General features: G+C 38.1%; 1 protein-coding gene across 1 annotated transcript in view; it reads right to left on the reverse strand.

Annotated features, from left to right (window-relative positions):
* TRHDE (thyrotropin releasing hormone degrading enzyme) overlaps positions 1-24,306 on the reverse strand; it is a 497,375-nt gene that overhangs the window by 189,586 nt on the left and 283,483 nt on the right. The window contains exon 6 of the mRNA XM_053585572.1: positions 868-1,005. Within this exon, the coding sequence (XP_053441547.1) occupies positions 868-1,005 (138 nt within the window). The remainder of the gene's footprint in view (positions 1-867; positions 1,006-24,306) is intronic.

Here is a 24,306-nt window from a genome sequence, read left to right on the forward strand (position 1 = left end):
TCAACAAAAAATACATAGAAATTTCAACAAATGCAATTCAATCTACACTATAGAATTGGGTATACTTTACCCTATTTTACCTATAAAGTGGCTGGTAAGTATTAAGCACTACGATGAACATTGTAGTGTTAAAACTAGAATAACTAAGGATAGAGAAATAAGGAAAAAATCTTAATGCAAGTAACAACAGAAAAAAAAAGTCCATGTTTTACCTTGTTTTTACCTCTAGTCATTGGTCTGGAATTCTTTTTCGCCATTCAAAATCTTATATTTAAAATTTCATTTATTATGCTTATTATCAAGAAATATCCTTAATTTCCAAAATCTCCCTTCAATAATATTTATAAAATGCATATGTCATGTCACTGCCTATGCCATTTACATGAGCCAATCATAATAAATAAGTATCGAAGGGGCATGGGTAAAAAATAATTTGACACTATATAGGTCAGCTCCCTCATTAATAATAATACACTTGACATTTACATAACACCATTTGTACAGCATTTCATATCAAGTCTCCAAACATTTATTCATTAATACTTCCAATATTTCTACGCATTATTTGGCAAACACCCATCTCCATTTTACAGCCTTATAAAGCAAAGCCCTAGCTCATAAAATGACAAGAACCTAGTGACTCATGTTTTCTAACTCACAGTCCATTTGTATTTACCAGGAGGAAGAAAAGAATAGAACACATGTAGCAAAATCATTTAACAGATAGCAGTGTTAGTGCTTTGCTTATCTTAAGGCAATGAAGGTTTTCCTCCTGTTACTGCTTTTAGAAGTTTCATAGTTTTAGAATTATATTTAGATCTATTATAAATTTTGAGTAGAGGGCACTTGGGTCTTATCTGCTCCCACCTTTTTATACGCGATCCAGTCAAACACCCTGTCGATATCTGTTGCCTGCAGCACTTCCTGCGACACTGGGTGGGAACTGGCCAGACCGTCCAGCAGCATCACCTCGTGCAGAACGTCCGTCAGAAACCTCTGCTTTTCCTGCAACACAGGAGGTGGGGCAATGTCACAGGTGACTTAGGAGGAAGACAGAATTCACATGAGAACATACACAGATGAGCGTCACCAAACTGATGATTTCAAATGGTTTCCACTTCCAGGGCATGGATCAACTCTAAAGAGAACCCAGTCAACAAAATGCCCCTTACATCACTCTAAAATGAAGGTAGTTAATTTGAACAAAACAGAAAACAAAATCAATGAACTGCAATGGCCCCTAGCTGGGTAAGAAACGGTCGACTTTGTGCTTTAACCGTGGTTAAAGCAAGTTTGGACAGTGAGCACACAGTGAAACTTTAAAAAATCAGGGTTACTTTTCACATTCTATAGTGTTAAGAGTATAATTCCAGTCCCAAATTTCCCTTTTTAGGTAAATTTAACATGAGAATACTAACCCTATGCTATTCATGTCATTTATTTCTAGTGTCATCTAAAAAGCTTATTATCTCTCTCTCTGTCCCTCCCGCCTTCTCCAGCCTTCACACACACACACACACACACGTCCACGACACACACATATTTATTTTCTAAAATAATATCAGGAGATCATAACAAACAATAAAAGGCACCATTCATTTCAAGTTGGATCATTTGTAAATTCAGAATATTAAACATAAGTAGAAATTGATAGGTCTAAATAATCTGTTACCATAAAGCAGTGAAGACAAAAAATTTTAAGACTTCTAGTCTCTGAATATTGAGACATCAGATATTTGCTCTAATCAAAGCTGATTTGTTATATTAGAAATAAACTGTAAATAAAAGGTACTTTTCTGTTGTTTATAAGAGAGTCTGCTTTAAAGAAACACCTTGGGTTTTGTTAACAGAAATTCTGGCAGCTAATATTCCTCCTGGCCTCCTGCCTTCCTTGAAGAAAGAGGGAAAGAAAAAAGAAGTTGCAAGAGATAACAAGGGCTAAATAGCGGCTAGATAGTTAGGACCTGAGGAGTATCATTACAGAGATTAAAGACCGATGCTTAAATTGCTCTAGCTAATCCTGAGCTCACTCCTGGAGCCTTCTTGTTTTGAGCCAGCAGATAAATAGCAGGTTATTTCTGAGTGAGTTGTAATTTCAAGCTGAGAGTACACCAATCCTGGGTTTAAGGAAATGGGGAACAAATATACTAAGAAAAGCATAGGTAACGAGGCATATGTGCATGTGTTGATTCAAATGTGGCTTTACAAAAACATTATTGTTCATCCTCATTTGCTTATAAATTTAGTATGTTTCTTTAATTAGCCATCCAACTACACAATGTAACTTTTATTTTCTAATAGTTTTTTTTTCATAGTCTACAGTCCGTGTGTCTAATTTCTTCAGCCCTCTTTGTTCTAAGAGTTTGGCGGCAATGGTCTTTGCTCTCTCAGAGGGTTACCTCACAATGACCGTATCCCAGAGGGTTACTCTAAACCCTACATGACCACAATGAGAAGCTCAAATTTAGAATGAACTATGTGACAAACACAATATACCCTAATACTATATGTACTTCTTCTCAAATTAATTTCCTAATTCTAGATGAAGTAGAGACAGCAGAATTGGAATTTATGATTTAAAATTTTAAGATCAAGAAGATTTATATTTACATTGCTCACTTTAAGTACACTAAAAACCAGCGATAATATCTCAAACACGTAGCCTAACCCTAGAGAATAAGAACAAACCATGTACCAATTCCAAAATAAGAATGGTAATATTACTTTTAAGCAGATACCCAATCTTATTATTCGTTCAATTTTAAAATATGGATTAAAATTACCCAATATTAGATTAATGGGAGAAATTTTGAAATGTATACTTATACTTCAACTTAGCCAATGAATACTTTATTTATAAGAAATACCAATTAAAGATAGGATTTCATTCTCAAGATAAAATAATATTCAGCACTTTAAATAGTGATTGCTTACTTTATCCTAAGTCACTTAAATACCTTATCAAAAATCATAGTGTAAAAGGAACTTAAAACAATGCTTTATTTAAATGTTATTTTTTAACAGTTAGCAATAATAAATACATATTGATCAATGTTAAAATTCACTACATATATCTTGGTCTGCAGGAGATGTGATTTTTCAAAATGATATAAAGCAAAGGGCTATTTGATTTTAAAAATAAAATCAAAAGTAACTTTAATGACAATTAAGGTTATGGGGGGGAAGCAGAAAGAGGGACGGAGGGAGAGGGGTGGGGCTTTGGTGTGTGTCACACTTTATGGGGGCAAGACATGATTGCAAGAGGGACTTTACCTAACAATTGCAATCAGTGTAACCTGGCTTATTGTACCCTCAATGAATCCCCAACAATAAAAAAAAAAAAAGTAACCTTCAAAGAAGAAACTTCCTTATAAAATAAATATAAATTATATATGATATATTGTTTCATGCTTCTGGAGGGAAACAAAAAATAGACCTTTGCCTACTCAGTAAAATTTAAGCAGTGTTTAAATTTAGTAATGTCAAGTCATTAGCAGAAAATTCATCTTCCACTTTGTAGAAGAGAATAATATTGTGTAATTGAGAAACAAAAGGCTTATGTACATAAATCAGTTAAGAAAGAAAGACAGACAGGATGAAAAGCCTGGCAGGAGGACACTCACCAAACTTAGAAGAGGAAATACCTCAAACTGAGGAGTTAAAAATGAAAATTCTAACCAGAGGCAAACACGATTTAACAGAACTACAAAGAGTTTCCAGCAGAGAAGGTGCTAAGTTTTTATAAAGACCTGTGACACTAAAAAATGATCTCAGCTCCTCAGCCCTGTCTGTGGCCCTCCTCCGCATCAAAATCAACAGCAACAGCAACAGGGAAACTTACTAAGTATTGGTTAATTACCTACTCTTTACCTGAAACCATGAGAGTTTAAAAAGGAAGTGAAAGAAATTCTAGCTTTAATGTGAGATAAGATAAAAGAGTTTGCCACAGTGAATGAAATAACAGTTTTCTCTTACAGACTAGAAGTGGTGCAGAGATTTTGAGAAAAACATTACTGTAAAATAGAATTACTTATGGAAAGTTTCATAAAAGAAGTACAATTTGATCTGATCCTTGAAGGAACATTGGAGTCTGGTGTGTGTCTATGTGTGCATATGTGTGTGTGCACAGGTGTGTGCACCCACATGCACACAAAGGAGTAACATATTTGTGGTGAATATCTAACACGTAGTTATCATTTTGCAATGCATTTTAAGGTCACCTTATTAGGCAATCTGCCACTTCAGAAAAGCAGCATAATAAAGCAAAATGGGAAACTTCAAAAATCTGTTTAAAAGAAGTCCAGTGTTAACAGTAACCATAAGTTCTACCACCTTAGATACGTACCTACTACTGCTGTTGAATATGTGCCTACATTTAAATAGTTCCAATAATATTAAACATAGCCTTTTCCTTTCAATCATTGCCAAACATGCTTTGTGTGTGCGTTTTTGGAGGACCACGCAAAGGCATTTCAGAAAAGAAAAGTGTGAGTAAAAGCAGAATTGAGAAAGCACACTGTGGGGAAGGAGACGCTCCCACTTGTTTATTTATTTATTCATTCACTTAACAAACACGTATAAAAGTCCTACTCTAAGCCGGATACTGTGCTGCATGTGGGGAGAGAACAGATGAGCAAAACCGACTCCCTAACCTTAAACATCTTGAGAGTCAAAGTGAAAATACGAGAGAGAGACAGATAAACAGTAAACTGTATTATAATATGATGGATGCTACAAAACGCAGAGGATAAAGTGATTAATTAGTTCAGGAAAGGCTTCACGGAGAAGGTGACATTAAACAAGGCTGTTGAAGGATGAGGCTTTACTCAGATGAATGGGGGAAACAGCTTCAATAGGGCAAATCCAGGCAACAGGAACATGGGGTGGAGGCGGAGGAAAGCCACTTTCTTCGAATCCTCAATTATCATGTTGAAGAGTTTGGTCTTAATAAATAGTCAGGAGCAGGCATGATGACATAATAAAAATAGTTACTTAGGAAAATTATCTGCGGTATACAGGATGGCTTGATGTATGTAGAGACAGCATACAGGAAGTGGGGAGTGGTGATGAGGTATTAGAACAAGGTGTTGCTGAAGGACTGTGGTGCCTGGGAGATGTTTTGGATGAAAAAGTCAACCAACATTTAGGTTTTGATGCCATAGTCTGCTTTGTGGATGATGAAGACGAAACACTCAGAGATAACTGCATGACCTTTAGACCTGATGAAAATTTTTTTTTTAAATGAGAGAGACTCTCAACAGAATGGGGAAATGGAAAAAAGCTTAGCTTGGAAGAGAATCTGAAAAACCAGTTTTAGACATTTTGCAAAGAAAGTGACAGTGAAAATCTAAAATGAGATGTGCTATAGGCAGCTGAAAGCAAAAGCCTGGGTCTAAGATAAGGGGCAAGTGCTAAAAAGCTCTCGGCAGTGAATGTACGGAAATATAAATGGAGGTTCAGAAAGAATCTATTCTTTAAAAATTATTTCTTACATATCAACATTCCATATAGTGGTATTTGGCAGAACACATGAATAATATTGTTATCACAGCATTAAATATACCTGAGAAATTATATTCCTTGATATCTCGAAAGGGCTTCTGCCTGGAGGTCAAAGTCTGAGGGGTGAAAAGAGAATGTTCCTGTCCTAGCCACAGTCCCTGTGATGGGCAGGAAGGCAGAAAGTAACAGATGCCAGCACACTCCCAGGGGAAGGCTGGCTGATTTTAGTGAAGATCAATTCCAAGCAGATACTTTCACACTATGACCAAAAATAAAAAGAAAAAAAAAATCAGAGAATAATCAAAATCAAAATCAAACCAGCAGCCCAGAGGAAGAGAGCCAAGACTGAAACAGTTCAAGTAGTGGCGAGGTGTCCAGAGGCAGGGGAAAGGCAGGAGAGAATCGGAAGGCAGGTACCGGTAACATCAGAGCAGCCCCCAAGGACACTGATTGTTAGGCGGATGCGCATGGGTCTGAATATCAGTGGCTTTTCTGCTACTCCGAGGAGAAGGGCAGGCACACCGCTGCAAAGTCGGTGACAGAGACCTGGACGGGATGTACCTGCCATTCACCAGCTGTGTGACTTTGACAAGTGACTTAAACTTCTTAGATTTCAGCATCCTCATTTGCAAACAGATGTGGTTCTAAAAATTCAATAAGAGAATTAGTTCTACAAATATTTATTAAGCACCTGCCAGCTCGCAGATGGTGTGCCTGGGTCTGGATCTGGGGAGCAAGAAAGACATGGGTCAGATATGCAGACATGTGATAATAGTAGAACTACAGACAATGATGACAACAAATATTAAAACAGAACTCATCATATGTAAAAATGCAAGTAGGTACAGGATACAGAGTGGCTATACCAAGTAATCTCTGATTTGTTCTCCCTGAGAGAGGGCAGAGTTTAAATTGAATATCTAAGGCTACTTTGTGTTTTCCAGAAGGAATGGCAGAAAATGGGGCATTTTGGACAGAAAGGAATTCATACAGACCTGAAATAGCTTGGCTTGCCTGGGGGACTACAGAGTTCTGTGTGCAAAAAGCGGAAAGCTTAAGGTGGTAAATTAATTGCTAGTGACAAGAACCAAATCATCAAGGATTCTCCATGCCTGGCCATGAAGCAAGGGTTAGGAAGCGCCATCCTCAACAGACCTATATTTGGATAGATAACTAGACTGATGAGCAACTGAAAACCGAGAAATGGGACAGTATTGCACAATCGTTCACTAATAGCAGGCAATAAGGGCTTTATCTTCGTGTTCACAAAATACTGTGTCAATTATTTCTCTAAAATGTAGTGAAATTTTATAATGACTAATGGTGATCAAACAATGAATTTACTTTGGAATCCCAAATGTATAAATACAGTTAAAAAAATATATAGACACAGATATGTACAGAAATAAACATATGCAAATGGATAAAAATATTTCTTATTTTCAGTATTTTAGTTTGTTTATATAAAGCTGCCTTATTCCAATTTTAAATGTTTATAGTAGCTGGATAAAATCTCTTGCATACAGAAAAGGCATTTTTCTAATCTCTGGAGTGAAACCAGTAAGAATGTCTGACTAAAATTATTTGAACAATACAACCTAATGCCACATGTGGCTACCCACTACCTCATATATAGGAAGTAAGTCCGGTGTAGAGGCTGGGGAAACAGCTGATACACTATTCCTGACTCTTAGGCACTGCCATTATGCTATGGAAGACAGATACAGGCCCAGCCCCCCATCAATGCCACTTGACAGGTGCGGTGTTAGCATAAAGTACAGCGGGCAGATGAGTGAAGGAAAGTGGGGCTGTCAGTCCCCAGGACCATGTTGGTTCAACCTTAACTGATGTATCACAAAGAGAACAACCAAGATATGCCTTTACCTTGCTGGAAATTTACACTATAACAAGATAAAGACCCTTAAAAGTCCATAAGTTAAGCAAAACGCCACAAGAATCTGTGTACTGAACTTGTGTGTACCAAGTTAACATTAGGGGTGCAGGTGTACACAGCATTGGACACCTGGAGTTTTGTTTTCCATGCCCTAGATTAAAGTAGAGAAATATGATCAATAATTCAAAAAAGAAAAGTAAATTTATTGGGAAAAAATGCCCATCAGGTTTCATCTATGTGAAATGGCATCCCTACAGCTTTGTAATTATCATCTTTTTTTTTTTTTTTTTTTTTTTTTTTTAGAGACAGAGTCTCACTTTATGGCCCTCGGTAGAGTGCCATGGCATCACACAGCTCACAGCAACCTCCAACTCCTGGGCTTAAGCGATTCTCTTGCCTCAGCCTCCCAAGTAGCTGGGACTACAGGCGCCCACCACAAGCCCAGCTATTTTTTTTTTCTTTGGTTGCAGTTCAGCCGGGGCCGGGTTTGAACCCACCACCCTCGGTATATGGGGCCAGCGCCCTACCAACTGAGCCACAGGTGCCGCCCGTAATTATCATCTTTTGTAAGTGTATAATACAATGGATATTTGTAAAAATTAGAAATTATTTGGACTGCAAGTTTCTGATAACACTTAAAGAAAATTTCACTCTGTTTAAGTTTTATATTCCTACTCGACTTTTTATGAAGTTCTAAAGTGTCCAAAAGTATCTTAAGCTTTACCAGTGGAAAGTTAGCTAGATTCACTAGTGAAAAATCATTATCATCATTCAGTTAACTAGTTAATATTTTATACACAGCTAAATCATACTGATAAATGAAACAAAAGTAAAATCCAGTAAGAATAAATGTTGCTTCCATATAGCAATGAACTTTAAAAAAATACCATTTCAAAATTTCATGTTTAAAGTGCACTTTGCCCCAGACGTTAATAATTTTCTTTTTTTATTTATTTTTTATTTTATTTTTCTTTTTTTTATTAAATTATAGCTGTGTACATTGATATGATCATGGGGCATCATGCACTAGTTTCATAGACCGTTTGACACATTTTTATCACAACGGTTAACATAGCCTTCCTGGCATTTTCTTAATTATTGTGCTAAGACATTAATGTTCCACATTTACTAAGTTTCGCACATACCCTTGTAAGATGCACCACAGGTGTAATCCCACCAATCCCCCTCCCTCTACCTCCTGCCCCCTCCCTCCCCTCCCTTTCCCCCTTCCCCCTATTCTTAGGTTGTAACTGGGTTATAGTTTTCATGTGAAAGCCCTAAGTTAGTTTCATAGTAGGGCTGAGTACATTGGGTACTTTTTCTTCCATTCTTGAGATACTTTACTAAGAAGAATATGTTCCAGCTCCATCCATGTAAACATGGAAGAGGTAAATCTCCATCTTTCTTTAAGGCTGCATAATATTCCATGGTGTACATATACCACAGTTTATTGATCCATTCGTGGATCGATGGGCACTTGGGCTTTTTCCATGACTTAGCAATTATGAATTGGGCTGCAATAAACATTCTGGTACAAATTCTTTGTTATGATGTGATTTTTGGTCTTCTGGGTATATGCCCAGCAGAGGAATTACAGGATTGAATGGCAGATCTAGTTTTAGATCTCTAAGTGTTCTCCATGTATCTTTCCAAAAGGAATGTATTAATTTGCATTCCCACCGGCAGTGCAAAAGTGTTCCCTTTTCTCCACATCCACGCCAACATCTCTGGTCTTGAGATTTGTGATATAGGCTAGTCTCACTGGAGTTAGATGATATCTCAAAGTAGTTTTGATTTGCATTTCTCTGATGATTAAAGATGATAAGCATTTTTTCATATGTCTGAAGGCCTCACGCCTGTCTTCTTCAGAGAAGTTTCTCTTCAAATCCCTTGCCCAGCCTGTGATGGGATCCGTTGTTCTTTTCTTGCTAATGCATTTGAGTTCTCTGTGGATTCTGGTTATTAAACCTTTGTCGGAGATATAACCTGCAAATATCTTTTCCCATTCTGAGGGCTGTTTACTTGCCTTACTTACAGTGTTCTTGGCTGTGCAGAAGCTTTTTAGTTTGATCAAGTCCCAGTAGTGTATTTTTGAAGCAGCTTCAATTGCCCGGGGGCTCCTCCTCATAAAATACTCACCCATACCGATTTCTTCAAGGATTTTCCCTGCACTCTCCTCTAGCATTTTTATAGTTTTATGTCTTAAATTTAATCCAGTGAGATTCTATCTTAGTTAATGGTGAAAGGTGTGGGTCCAATTTCAGTCTTCTGCAGGTTGCCAGCCAGTTCACCCAGCACTATTTAGTAGGGAAAAGATTCCCAGATGTTAATAATTTTCATGAGCATCTGTTAAAGTAGTCCATTTATATTAACGTCAAATTTGTGTAAACACACTTACATAAAGTAAGCATTAAAGAATAATTTTTCTATCATCACTATGAATGCCTACAATGAAACAAGCATGCTACTGAAAAGTTTGCTTCTGCATTTGTCTAGACAACCTTTTACAAAAAGGCAATACATGAATGCAAGACTCCAGGAAGATTCCCATTGATAGAACATTATTCTGCGATTTCTCATAAGTTTTACAAAAATTAATGGAAATAATATGTTCCACATGTTCTTATTTCTTTTAACTAGCTAACACATTTAATGCAATGCCCACCCCAAAATTCCCTAGGATGCCTTAAATCCATGCATCAAGTAAAAGAGTAACTATCATTTTATGCGAATATCTTGGATGATTTTATGCACCTCTCATAATCCCAGATAACCCCTGCACATTGCACTGTAAACTGCTACACTCTCAAACATTGCCAGTCTCTGCAGTGGCTACATCCTCCAGCTGCCTCCTGTTTTCTTTTTAACATCCAAGCTGAATATGTCATGTCTCATATTGTCCAAGATGCGATGCAGCTAAGGAAAAATGCTAAGATGGAACACAAAATGTACTTCATTTTATACAACTAACTTGTCATTCCACAAGCTTACTCAAGAACCTTGAAGATATAGCAATATTGACATGGCAGAAGTTATAATCAGTCACTCAGGTTTTTAATTAATTATGATGAGCCTGGATGGGTTTTACAGAATAATTGTGAATGTGTTTCAAATAACGTCAGTCACCATAATGTCTGGGAACAGGTTGCCTAATTACACAGCTCATTCTGATTTTAGCAGCCCAAAGTATCACTGAGGATAATCTGCATATGCTACGTGCTTCCATGTAACCCTCTGAGAGCACGCATGTCATTAGCTTCCCTGTACTTTGGATGATTTCTGTTTTTAAAAACTATGAATTATTATTGTCTTCTTTTCAAAATAAATTGTATTGTGTAGATTTAAGGTATGCAGCATGGTGTTATGGGGTATGCATAGATAGTAAAAGGGTTATTATTGTGAAGCAAATTAATATATGTGTACCTGTCATCTCACACTGACTGACCCATTTTTTTACTTGTGTGGCAAGAGCAGCTAAAATACACTAATTTTGCATGAATCCCATGTACAGCATAATGTTTTTTTACCTGAAGTCCTCGTGTTGTACATAAGATATCTAAACTAGCCTGTCCTGCCTACCTGCTACTTTGTACCCTCTGACCTACAGCTCCCTATTTCTGCCACTGACATCTCGCCAAACCGCTGCTTCTCTCTCTCTTTTTTTTTTTTTTTTTTTTTGAGTAACAGGTACTTTATCACCTTCACCTTCACCTTCAATCAGCATCTTGGGGCTGGACTAAGGTTGACAGAGCCCTGTGGCCTTATCAGAGCTAAAGAAGCTGAGTCTGGGGTCTGGAGAAGGGTAGGGAAGGGGGACAGAACTGCACCCAGGAGGAATCTCCAAAATGAGGAAGAGGGAGGGGAAGGGTATCCAGAGCAGAGTCCAGGCCCATGGGTCTGGAAAAAGGGAGGGAATCTGGGAGGGGAAGCTGGGTGAGGTAAATCCAACCTCGTGTGATACTATTACATATATATATAATAGTGATATATACATACAATATATAAAATAGTGATTATATATATATATACACATCACTCAGAATAATGAGCTCTAGGCTTATTCATGTTGTAACAAAAGATGAGACCTTGTTTTTATTTAGGCCTAAATAACATTCCATTTATTACGTAAGTCACATGGCTTCCTTATCCATTTCTTTTCCAACGGGCACTTTTATTTTCCAATCTTGCTATCTTGGCTATTATAAAAAATGCTGCAACAAATATGAGAGTGCAGATTATCTTTACAAAGTTTTCAACAATTAATTCATTAAGTAAGCTTTCTCTTTCTCTATTTTCCTCTTAAAAATTGTTTAATATGAATATTTGTTCACTTAGTCATGTCCTATAGGTCCCATAGGCTGTCCTTACTCATTTTCATTATTTTTTCTTTTTATTATTATTCTTCTAAGTGACTTCAAAGAACTTATCTACAAGTTTACATATTCCTTCTTCCACCTGATATAATCTGCTGTTGAAACTCTATGTTGTGTGTGTTTTTGTTTTTGTTTTTTTTAATCACATTGATTGAATTCTACAGCTCCACAATTTCTGTTTGGTTCTTTTTCATGATATCTGTCTTGTTGCTTTTCCCTATGATTATTACTTAAATTTCTTTTTAGGCAATTTGTAAATTTCCTTTTCTTCAGGGTCTTCTACTGAAAAAGGATTATGTTCATTTGCTGCTGTCAAGTTTCTTTGCTCTTTTCTGTGTTCATATCCCTGTGTTTATATTTGCATATCTAGTAGTACAGTCACGTCTTTCGAACTTTACAGAGTATTTTTTTAGAAGAAGACTTACCTGCAGATGGCCCTGAATGCCAAGTATACAGGATGAGGTGGCTCTGGTTCCATGTGGGTACAGTAATGTAATTTCTGTGTAGTTTCTTCAGTTGTTATCAACACCATTGATGAATGAGAATGCCTCAGTGGCTGGGACCACAGGAGTTTTGAAAATGAAGGTGGCTGCATAGGTTATTAGGGCAAGGTCCATAAGGATCTTTCTGTTCTTGTCTTCCCAAAAATGGGGAGACTTATTTAATGGAATCTTTCTTGGTTTCAAGTCTTATGTGGCCACAGAGCTCTGGTGGCACTGGTATCCATAATAAAGCTGGGCCCCCGGACTCAAGAGATTTAGAAAACTATCAGAGCACCTATGAGATGCAGTTTCACTTTTAAAGATGAGTGGACATGGTTCTCCCACTAAGCCAGGGATTGCTGCTCTGAGGCACACCCCAGCAGCTTGCTATAGTTTTGACCCTAAAGGGATGGGCATAGCACTGGTACATCTCTGGGGAAGAAGGGATTTTCCAGAGGCTCAAGCCCCAGTGAGCAAGGAACAACTACAACTTGGAACCTGGGCATAGTGGAAGCTCAGGCTCTGCAGGATAAGTTAACACAATGTGGTGACCTTGAATCCTCAGATGGTAGAACACAGCTGTAGCCCTGGCTCTATAAAGCTGGGTAGAGCATCAGCAAGGACCCAGGAAGTTCAGGACGTCACTGTGGCTTGTGACCCAAAGTTTTAGAGCAGTGCAGCAATAATAACTATTCCTCAGAAAGGAGGGACACATTAGTAATTAGAACTGTGAGGGAGCTGGTCAAGTTTCAAGTAGGCAGAGGGCAAGATTCCACAGTTCAACTAAGCCTATGATTATCTGATACGTGAGATACCACATCTTCTTGGCCACAAAATGCATAACTAGATGGATTAGAAGAACTTCCAGATCCCTTAAGGAGGAAGAAGGGCTCTGAGTCAGCTCTGATGCTGGCGGTACAACTGCTCTCCTGTGCCCAAACCTTAGAGCCCCCAGGGGCCGGGATGCTGCCTCATGTGTGATATCAGGAAGTGGGTGAATACTGTGGTAAATAGGAGGCCTAACGTCCTCAGAGGGTGGGATACCACTGCAACCTAACCTTTAGGTAAGAGTGTCCTACCAATTGGAATATAGGGGATGAAACAGTTCTGCAGTAGCTTTGCCCTAGGAGGTTGGAGTAGCAGCAGCTCAGCTCAAAGCGGGCATGCTACCCATGAGCATGTTGCAGCACTGGCACAGCCTCAGGGATGGAGGGCCACAATCACTTCTCATCCCTGGAGCAGGACACAGCCCAGCAGTTGCTCCACTTCCAAGAAGGCACAACACAGTAATAGCTTGGTCTGCACTGGTGGCAACAGCAGTGCTCTGTGTCTGGGAGTAACTCAGTCTGTAGACTCTGGGGAGCTCATTTAGCTGGGCTCTGAGCTTCTGAACACTACAGGAGTCTTCAGTGGCAAAAGCTGCATTTCTCCTGGTGGTGATAGAGGCTACCTGGGTCCTCTTGCTTACTTTTGTCCAGCAAGAATAAGTCCCTCTTCATCCTTAGCTCATTCCAATTAGGGCAATGGTTTGGCAGAGGCAAGGTATTTTCCTTCCTTTCCTTAAGCAGACTTCCTGTGTCTCTGTGCTCTACAGAATTTCTTCTGCTTCATTGATGCTTTGCAGAGTTATTTTTTAGTTATTTTGGTCAAAATTTACTCATTTATTTGTTCTTTTGGGGATCTTTTATCAGGGTAGAGTGCTAGGAGCTTCTAATCAGTTATATTGCTAATGTCCCACCTTGAGGATTTATTGATATCTTTCCCTTCAAACACTTATCCTATGTAGTTTCGCATGTTTCCACTTACAATATCCTTTTTGTAGTTCAGTGAGTTAGTTCCTAATATCAACATAGTAACTGATACAATCCTTCATAAATTATCTGTTGATGTTCGTTTCATAATGCTCTATCAATTTTTGCCCAGATTTTTATTGCTGAATTCCTCATTTATGCTATACTTGGAGCTAAATGCTGAGAAATCATGGTGAAATAAAAAGTCCCTACCTGATAAAGTGTATAGTCAAATGGGGGATACTTGCTTCCTCTTCTTTACTAAAAATCCTGAACTCTTCTCTACTCTTCCAGATTGTCACCTCCGGTTCCTACCCATAAATTTTAAGTTTCTGAAAATGCCTCCTTCACCTTTTCAATAATCTTGTAACCACTCTGGAAGTCAGAATATTTCCCTTTATTGCTGCACTTAAATTGTTTCACAATCTGGTGAGGAACACCAGTAAAACCAGCTTTGCCAATCATTTTGATAGCTTCACACTCTTTGTAGACCCAAAAGAGACTCCTGCTTTCAGAAGATGTCTCCAATCTTTTGCAGACACAGCACTTAATATTTGATTGATAAAATGTAATTTAGAGTATTTTTAAACACATAATGACTAATCATCTTAAACAGATTTCATTTATGTTTAACGTTTAATAGAAACTCTCTCATACCATGCAGGTCTGGAAGAATTCCCAAGATGAGCTAATCAACCCCCAGAAGTTATGAACATGGTGACTAATTTGTTTTATATTCTTTTAATTTGTAAAATAAATAATTCAAGTTATCTTAATTCTGCAGGAAAAAAATCATATTAATTAATTCTTACTAATGGATAAATGGATTGTATTAAATAGAGCATTTTTGTACTTCACTTTCAATATTTAGTAATATAAATGGTCAGTTCATCAAATAACTTAGTCTGTAAATTTTACACTTACCAGATCATAGAAGTCTTTATCTTCCCAACAAAAATCATTATCTTTTTTTCACATGTTGAAGATTTACTAACCTATAGCAATCCACTCCAGAGCATAAGTGGAATAAGGTATGTTCAAAAGTATTACAAGAAGGGGAATTTCTTCGTTCTCACTATTTTTTTCTTTTTATAAATAGCTTTATTGACATGCAATAAAGTACACCTACTTAAAAGTGTGCAATCTGGTAAGTTTTCACATATAAAGTTTTCACCTATAAAACCATCACTACAGTCAAGACAGTGAGCATACCCATCACCTTCAAAAGTTTACTTGTGCCCTTTTATAATCAACCCCTCTCCTTTACCCCCACTCGAGCTTGTCCCCACTAATTTTTTTTTGGAGCCTGTAATACCATTACACTTAACTACCTGATAGCAACAATAACATTGGAAAAAATATAAGAGTAAAAAAAAAATTCTTTAATTCTTAAAACTATCCCATGACATAGCAGCCCACGTATTATGCACATAGTTTGCACACGTAGAAACAAGGTCATACAGTTATTAAGTAGCAGAGAGTCAAAAACCTAATCCATGGGATGGGCAGAAAAGAAGACTTGAACTTCATTCTGGGAAAACGGAAGGTAGCATCAGTCTGACAATAAATAACCTACCTAAAATTGGCAAAATAGGTCTGTGAGAACTCAGGGGCATTGATGTTTCATACTCACTTGAGTGTTTCTCATCGCTAACAGAGAAAGTAGCCAAAAAATGGGCATCCAAAAATTTCATTATTGCTAAATAATGAAAAATGAACAAGTCAATATAGACTAATCCCTGGAAATAGGTGGTCAGTTAGGAGTCAAGAAGTGCCAATAAAATGCTTAGCAATAAATAGAAAAATACTATCTTGCTGTAGGAGGCCAAATTATTTTCAAACCTTGTCTTGTAGAGTTTTAGTTTTAATGCATCATCACCAATAGTGTATCCTGTTTCAAGCACTTCAAACTGGACCAGTCATGCAGATAGTTAGGAACAGAATAGAATTAATGCCTAGTTTTGGTCTTAAAGCAATCGATCTAAACTTATCTTAAATCACACTACTTAGAGAATAAATAATATTTATATGAAAAATATTCTACCGTAATACCACCACTACAATCAAAAGAACAGAAATCTGCTTTTAAAATTGCCAGTCATCCGAGTAAATCTGTGTAGTTTAGAGAAAGAAGGAGGAAGAGGACTCAAAAGCAAAAAGAGCAGAAAGATACTCAAAATCCAAATGAAAGGAAATGGCCAGCTTAACTATAGCAAATCTGAGCAAATACAAGAGAACATGTCTGACCTAAGTAATATAAAAATGACTAGGTTGCTAAATGTCCTTGTTGTTCCATGATTTGGCTCATCCTCTGAAATTTATTGTAGCAAATTTTGTTTTCCAAATATTTCTATGAACAGTCTGATTGAGGTTATGGCTGTTTCTGAGCTACTCCACAACAAAGCAACTTCTAACAAGGCATAGCTGGTCAGCTAAAAGCGAATAGAATAGAATAGAATAGAAGGGTAGGGTAGGGCAGGATAGAATAGGATAGGATAGGAAAGGAATCCTGTATTTATCAATAGTTACTAACTAAAACCACTACAATATAAAATGCAGTGTATATAAGAAACTGATGGGAGCTCAATACTATTATTACCATGAGGTTTAACCCATACAAATTAGCACAATGAATAGCTCATTTTAGGTGGTTAAGAATTCTCTGACAAAAATAAAAAGAAATGAATGAAATATATGAATGAATGGAATGGCAAAAAACATGGCAGCAATACAACAGACTAATTTATATAAAATGGTTGAGCTAACACACAGTTAACAGCACTTAAGATAGGCCTTAGTGAAGTATGAACAAAATCTAGAGAAGAAAAAATGAAATGATTAAAGGAATTAATTGGGCACAGGTGTTTTTGAAGTGCATTCTGTGGAGGGGAAAGCTTCCCACATATCTTCACCATTCAAGACACAATATGACACATACTGACAAAAATAAGACTCCACTCGTTAGAATTTTATTTCATCAATCCCAGGAGAACTAAAAAGCTAAAGATATAAACATTTTCAAAAGGGGCTTACAAAGATTTGTGAATGGGAGGTTGAATGGTACATCCACAAATATAAGTCAGCTCAGTGTCAAAACATGTTCTACCAAAAATTTTTTTTGGATTCATAATTGAAGAGAACTTCCTGAATGGCAGACTGAACAGTGACCTTGGCAATGCAACACACTGTAGACAAGGAAGAGAAGAGATTATCTCGAGATCTCTCACAGAGTATCTTACTCTCTTTCATAGTGAATTGGTATACGTCAAGTGTCTAGCGGTCTACAGTAAACAGCACCTACATCTTTATTATTGCAACTGTTACAAGAGCAATTGAGGCAAAATCTTCATCAATCTCAAATTATCTTATTGCGTTTTTGTTTTTTTTGTTTTTTCACTTTCTCTTCACAGGAAACTTCCACATTTTTTTTTTTTTTTGTATTACTTTTATTTCTGACATCCTTGTCTGGTAACACCTGAACAAGTATTAAAGTAACCTTGATGGAAAGGGTGTGAGGGGGGAGAAGTCCCATAAAACGTTATGTACTGAGACAATCACTCCATGCTTAGAAATGATTGGTATTCTAATGTCTTTTAAAACCTACAGCTGTCGCGTTAAAGATGACTAATAATTAGAAAATTAATGAATTATTTTTTGGTTGTCCTCTCAGCCCCCAGCCCTCAGTTTGGGCTGCATTCATGTGAGAGGCTTTGCAAAGCAAATTCTTTTTCACCTGAGAAGATGCTCAGCTCAGCAATACAAAACACTGCGTGATTGACATGTTACAGGAAGCACAGGAAGATAACATTTTTACCAGAGATGGTGAAAAGGACAGATAAAATTGTGATATTATCTGCCAATATTATATATGAGAGAATAATAATGCCTAAAAGAAAATTGTATCATTGGGGTGTAATTTCTGGCATTGCCAACTTTCTGGGTCATCAAGCAATCTACAATAAATTTTAGCAAACTGGAATATTCTGCTTACAAACTGCTTTGACTTCAAAAGAGAAAAGAAGTTTCATTTTCACTGCAGTTTTTCTAGAGATAGCCATGGCCTTGAATTGTTGTCAGACTCCAGGTTCTGTAAGGGTTTTTCTGCTCAGAAAGTGTCTAATTTTATAAATTTATTGGTTGGTTTTGACATTCCTAAGGAAACGTAAAAAGACCTTGACACCATGCAAATTTGAACACGGTTCTCAAAAGAAATAATTTATTCCATAGGGAATGCTCATTTATCTTTTATCTCTAGGTTTAAAATATATAAAACCTGAAACATGTCTTTCTGAACAAAATAAGTTGCTTTTTAAAAAAACTTATCCTTTAAGTATATGTATGAAATTTTCAAATTTGCAGCTTTGTTTTAAATTTTGAATATTGACACAGAAAAAAATGCAAGGTAACGTGACTTCAAAACTGTCCCAGATACTTATCTGAATTGATAGAAATATATGTGAATATATTTGAATACTATGAATTATGTTATTTTGCCTTCCTAAAGATATCTTAGTGAAAACTGGTATTTCATTTGAAGCAATAAAAGTAGCAGGTTTACATCTCCTGAGACTTAACATACCTTGATGACATTGAAGCACTTCAGAAGCTTCCATTCCCCAAACTGAAAAGACAAAGTCTTGATTTTTATTTTTTATTTTTATTTATTTTTTTTTTATTTTTTGAGGCAGAGCCTCAAGCCGTCACCCTGGGTAGAGCGCTGTGGCATCACAGCTCACAGCAACCTCCAACTCCTGGGCTCAAGCGATTCTCCTGCCTCCGCCTCCCAAGTAGCTGTAACTACAGGCACCTGCCACAATGCCCGGCTATTTTTTGGTTGCACCGTCATTGTTGTTTGGCAGACTCAGGATGGATTCGAACCCACCAGCTCAGGTGTATGTGGCTGGCGCCTTAGCCTCTTAAGCCACAGGCACCGAGCCAATGTCTTGATTTCTAGAAAAGAACTACAAGTGAAACCAAAACAAAAACACAAATATAAAATTCAATTGTACTTTTATGCTCAAAAAATGTATTTGTGCTATAAAATTTCTAAATCAAAATACTTCAACAATTAACAAATGATTGGCCAACCTTACTCATTCCTCTTTCTAACAGATACCCATAATTTGGGCACCATTATGATAACAGGATTTTGTAAAATGCACAAAATTAGTCGGAAAATGAGGGGAAATGTAGGCTGGGTGTGGTGGTTCCTGCCTGTAATCCCAGCATCGGTGATGCTGAGGTGGGTGAACTGCTTGAGCTCAAGAGTTCGAGACCAGCCTGAGCCAGAGTGAGACACCGTCTCTGAAAATAGCCAGGCGTTGTGGCAGGGGCCTGTAGTCCCAGCTACTTGGGAGGCTGAGGCAAGAGGATGGCTTGAGTCCAAGAGCTCGAGGTTGTGGTGAGCTGTGACGCCACAGCACTCTACCTACTAAGGGAGACTCTGTCTTAAAAAAAATAAAAATTAAAAATAGAGAAAATGTAAACACAATTTGTTGTTGCATTAACTTTAGGAGCTATTTTAGCACATTGGCGTAACAGGGACAGTTCTTCTTGTAATTGCTATTCCTTGTTAAAATTCCTAATAGCTCTTCAGCGCCCCTGGGGAGAAGCCAAGTGCATGCTTAACACAGACTTTCTTTTGCATGACCCACATTTGTACACTGAAGAGTTCCTGTCCGATCCTCCATCCTTGGGCACACGCCCACTGGGACTCCTCCCAACAGTGCTCAGGGCCACCAGGGCGCAGGAGCACTTGCCACTTCAGCCTCCTGCCGCCCTCATCCTGCTACCTCCCTCTCTTCTCATGGTTGACACAGGCCTGCTACCCACCAATGCCAACAGCTGCTTGGACCACTGATGCCGGGGAAAAGCTGCCTTTCTCCCAGAATAGGGAGCCACCGGTCTCCAGTTTCTCCTGAATAGAAAAAAATATGTTTCTATTCTTTCAAAAACTTATGTTTTCATTTGGGGAAAAAAAAAAAAAATGTTCGCAGAATGGGGAAGGGAAAAAGGTAAGAAGAACTTACAGTCCAATAAGAGGCCTGTTTTGAAGCCTGGGAACCCAAGGGGCCACACAGGTGCTCCTCCCACTTTCATCCCAGTTTTTCAATGTAAATGTCACTTTCCAGCTACTGAACAAGATCAAAACCAAGAAAGACCCACGGGTCTATCCCTAAGAAGCCTTTGAATTTCTCACATTCAATAGGGGTTAGTCATTTAGGAACATAATATTAAACCATTAAACCATTGGATCACCTTCTAATTTACATCTGAGGAATCGAATATTATATGTGGATTTAGATCACAATTTATTGAAAATCAAGAGAATTGCATATACATTTATTTGATATTCAATAACAATACAGAAGGATTCTAATAAGTATTTTATTCCCAAATGATCTATCTCTGACTCCATAGCTCTATTTAGTAGAGCTATGGAGTCAATATATTTTTATATTGATGAATTATAAGCAATAGCACAAATATTTCAATTATAGTTGGAATGTATGTTAAATACTTTTTTATTTTCTTTTTTTTTTCTTGAGACAGAGTCTCAATATGTCACCCTGGGTAGAGTACCATGGCATCACAGCTTACAACAACCTCAAATTCTTGGGCTTAAGTGATTCTCTTGCCTCAGTCTCCCAAGTAGCTGGGACTACAGGCACCTGCCACAACATCTGGCTATTTTTTTTGTTGCAGCTGTCATTGTTGTTTAGCAGGACCAAGCTAGGCTTAAACCTGCCAGCCTCAGTGCATGTGGCCGGTGCCCTACCCACTAAGTCATGAGCACTACCCTAAATACTTTTGTTTTTAAGAGACAAGGTCTTGCTCTGTCACTGAGGTAGATTATACAGAGGTGCAATCATAGCTCACTGCAATCTTCAACTCCTATGCTCAATTGATCCTCTTGCTTCAGCCTCCACAGAAACCAGAGCTACAGGTGCTTGGAACTTACCCCACTATTTTTTTTTCTTAATTCTCTTATAGAGAAAAGTCTCACTGTGCTGCCCAAGCTGGCCTCAAATTCCTGGCTTCAAGCAATCCTCCTGCCTCAGTTTCCAGAGGGCTGAGACTACAGATGTGGCACTGCACCCAGCCAAAATGACTTTTAAAATATGTGGCAGTATTCTTCCCTGCAGATGTTGCATCAAGGATGAACTTAAGAAATGAAAATCTGGAAGAGGCGGAGCAAGATGGTAGCCGAGTAACAGCTACCTTGCATCCGGGCACCATGAGTCTGGGGTGATAGGACTCCAGGCATCTCTGGCTGATGGGATCTGCTTATCATCACTCCTGTGAGGATACAGGGAGTCAGCGAGTGACTTCTGGACCCCAAGAGGAGGACTAAAACAGTGGAAAAATGGCAAGTGGTCACATTTGTTCAATCCGTCTAAACCACCCGCAACTGTAAGTTCAGTAGCAGCGAGACTTCAAACTGGAAAGGCCTTACCTGTGAACTGTTTTGGTGTCTTTGGACTTGGCACTCAGTTGAACTGCCTTGGGGAGAGCATGAGAGGGAGTGCGGAGAACTTTGGCCGTTGTCTAGGGCCCCAGTCTGAGCCGCTGAGCCAGACGGAGCTAATAATGTTTGTCTGTGGGCCACAGGGAGCCATTGTGAGCCATCTGCCCCGGCAAGCTCCACCCTCAGGGTCGCAGAGTTAGAATCGGGTGGGAGCTGGTAACCCAGAGACCAAGTAGCCTAAGGGTGGGGTCTGAGCCGCCTTGCAGGCCTAACCCTCAGGGGCAGAGTGAGACCAGTTTTGGCACACTGGGTGAGTGGATAGCCACTTCAGCAGTGATTCCAGCGACAAGCACTTTCCTGGGAAAGCTTCTGCTCAGCAAGTTTACAAGTTCAAAGTGCCTTTTAAGTGGGCTGAAGAGAGATTTAGGGTGTCTACCTGCTGGGGTTTGAGAAATCAGCAGCCTCCACTCGTATCAGAACTGTGATTAACATCTCATACCCCAGAAGACCACATGTTGCCCAGACAATATTCAATAACATATACATACTGCTTTGTTTTTAGTTGTGTTTTTTTGTTTTTTGTTTTTTGTTTTTTTTTTTTGGTTTGGTTTTTTTTATTTATTTTGATGTTGTTGATGTTGTTTTGTTTTTTAATTTCAACCTTTTCCATACACATCCTTTTTCTTTCTCAATTTTTCTAGTTTAATTATAATTTCCCATTGCAGCCTTTTTCAATAACTAGAATTTCATTATTGCTAGTGTTTCTACTACTATTATTTGGTTTTTCACCCAATTTTATCCCGTAAAGTTTTCTGTTTGCTTGTTTTGGTTTGATTTATAGCATTTTTGTCTTTCCTCTCTACTTGGTGGAGGTGGGGTACTGTGTCTGATCAGGTTAGTAAAGAGCTGCTGACCTCAAGGGAACCACCCAACCGGGCACCCCCAGAAGTTGGGGTTTTTTTAAGGTTGTGTCAAAGTACCCTACTGTACACCTATATTGCTCTGTCTCCCTCTTTCTGTGCCTCTCTTCTTTTTGTCAATAGTCCTTTTACCCACCCCCTCTGCTTTCTCTATTTTTCTTTTCTTTTTCTTATCACTCGGTCCTCCTTTCTTTCATCCCTTTTTTGCTCTTCAACATTCTCACTCTTCTGGTCCTGTAACCCTTAGTCTACAGGCATGAGAACTTAAGGAGCAAGAGGAAGTGAAAGGAAAATTAGGGCAAGGAAACAGATAAAAGAAATCACTCATGAGGAAGAATCAGCAGAAAACTCCAGGCAACATGAAGAACCAGTCCAGAACAACCCCGCCAAGGGACCATGAGGTAGCTACTGCAGAGGATTCCACCTATAAAGAAATGTTAGGAATGACAGAAAGGGAATTTAGAATACACATGTTGAAAACAATGAAAGAAATGATGGAAACAATGAAGGAAACTGCTAATAAAGTGGAAAATAACCAAAAGGAAATCCAAAAACAGAATCAAATAAGAGATGAACGATATGAAGAATATAAAAAGGATATAGCAGAGCTGAAGGAACTGAAACAGTCAATTAGGGAACTTAAAGATGCAATGGAAAGTATCAGCAACAGTTTAGACCATGCAGAAGAAAGAATTTCAGAGGTAGAAGACAAAGTTCATGAGATAACTCAGATAGTAAAAGAGGCAGAAAAGAAGAGAGAGAAAGCAGAACATTCACTGTCAGAATTATGGGACTTTATGAAGTGTTCCAACATACGAGTTATAGGAATTCCAGAAGGGGAAGAAGAATGCCCCAGAGGAATGGAAGCCATACTAGAGAATATTATAAAAGAAAATTTCCCAAATATCACCAAAGATTTTGATACACTACTTTCAGAGGGATATCGAACCCCAGGTCACCTCAACTCTAACCGAGCTTCTCCAAGACACGTTGTGATGAACCTGTCCAAAGTCAAGACAAAAGAAAAGATTTGCAAGCTGCCAGGAGTAAGCGCCAGTTGACCTACAGGGGCAAATCCATCAGAGTGACCGCAGACTTCTCTAATGAAACTTTCCAAGCAAGAAGACAATGGTCATCTACCTTTAATCTACTTAAACAGAACAATTTCCAGCCCAGAATTCTGTACCCTGCTAAGCTAAGCTTCAAAATTGACAGAGAAATCAAATCATTTACGGATATACAAACATTGAGGAAATTCGCCACAACAAGACCAGCTCTACAGGAAATACTTCAACCTGTTCTGCACACTGACCACCACAATGGATCAGCAGCAAAGTAAGAACTCAGAAATTAAAGGACAGAACCTAACATCCACACTGATGCAAAAGATAAAACTAAGCAATGGACTCACAAAATAAGACGAATAGAATACTACCACACTTCTCAATTATCTCAATAAATGTTAATGGCTTCAATTCCCCACTGAAGAGACATAGATTGGCTGACTGGATTAAAAAACACAAGCCATCCATTTGCTGTCTGCAAGAAACACACCTGGCTTCAAAAGACAAATTAAAGCTCCGAGTCAAGGATTGGAAGACAATTTTTCAGGCAAATGGAATTCAGAAGAAAAGAGGAGTTGCAATCTTATTTTCAGATACATGTGGATTTAAAGCAACTAAAGTCAAAAAAGACAAAGATGGTCACCTTATATTGGTCAAGGGAAAAATACAACAAGAAGACATTTCAATTCTAACTATTTATGCACCCAATTTAAATGCTCCCAGATTCTTGAAACAGACCTTACTCAGTCTGAGCAATATGATATCTGATAATACCATCATAACAGGGGACTTTAACACTCCTCTTACAGAGCT

This window comes from Nycticebus coucang, chromosome 3 (assembly GCF_027406575.1).
Source record: "Nycticebus coucang isolate mNycCou1 chromosome 3, mNycCou1.pri, whole genome shotgun sequence".
Taxonomy (NCBI): domain Eukaryota; kingdom Metazoa; phylum Chordata; class Mammalia; order Primates; family Lorisidae; genus Nycticebus; species Nycticebus coucang.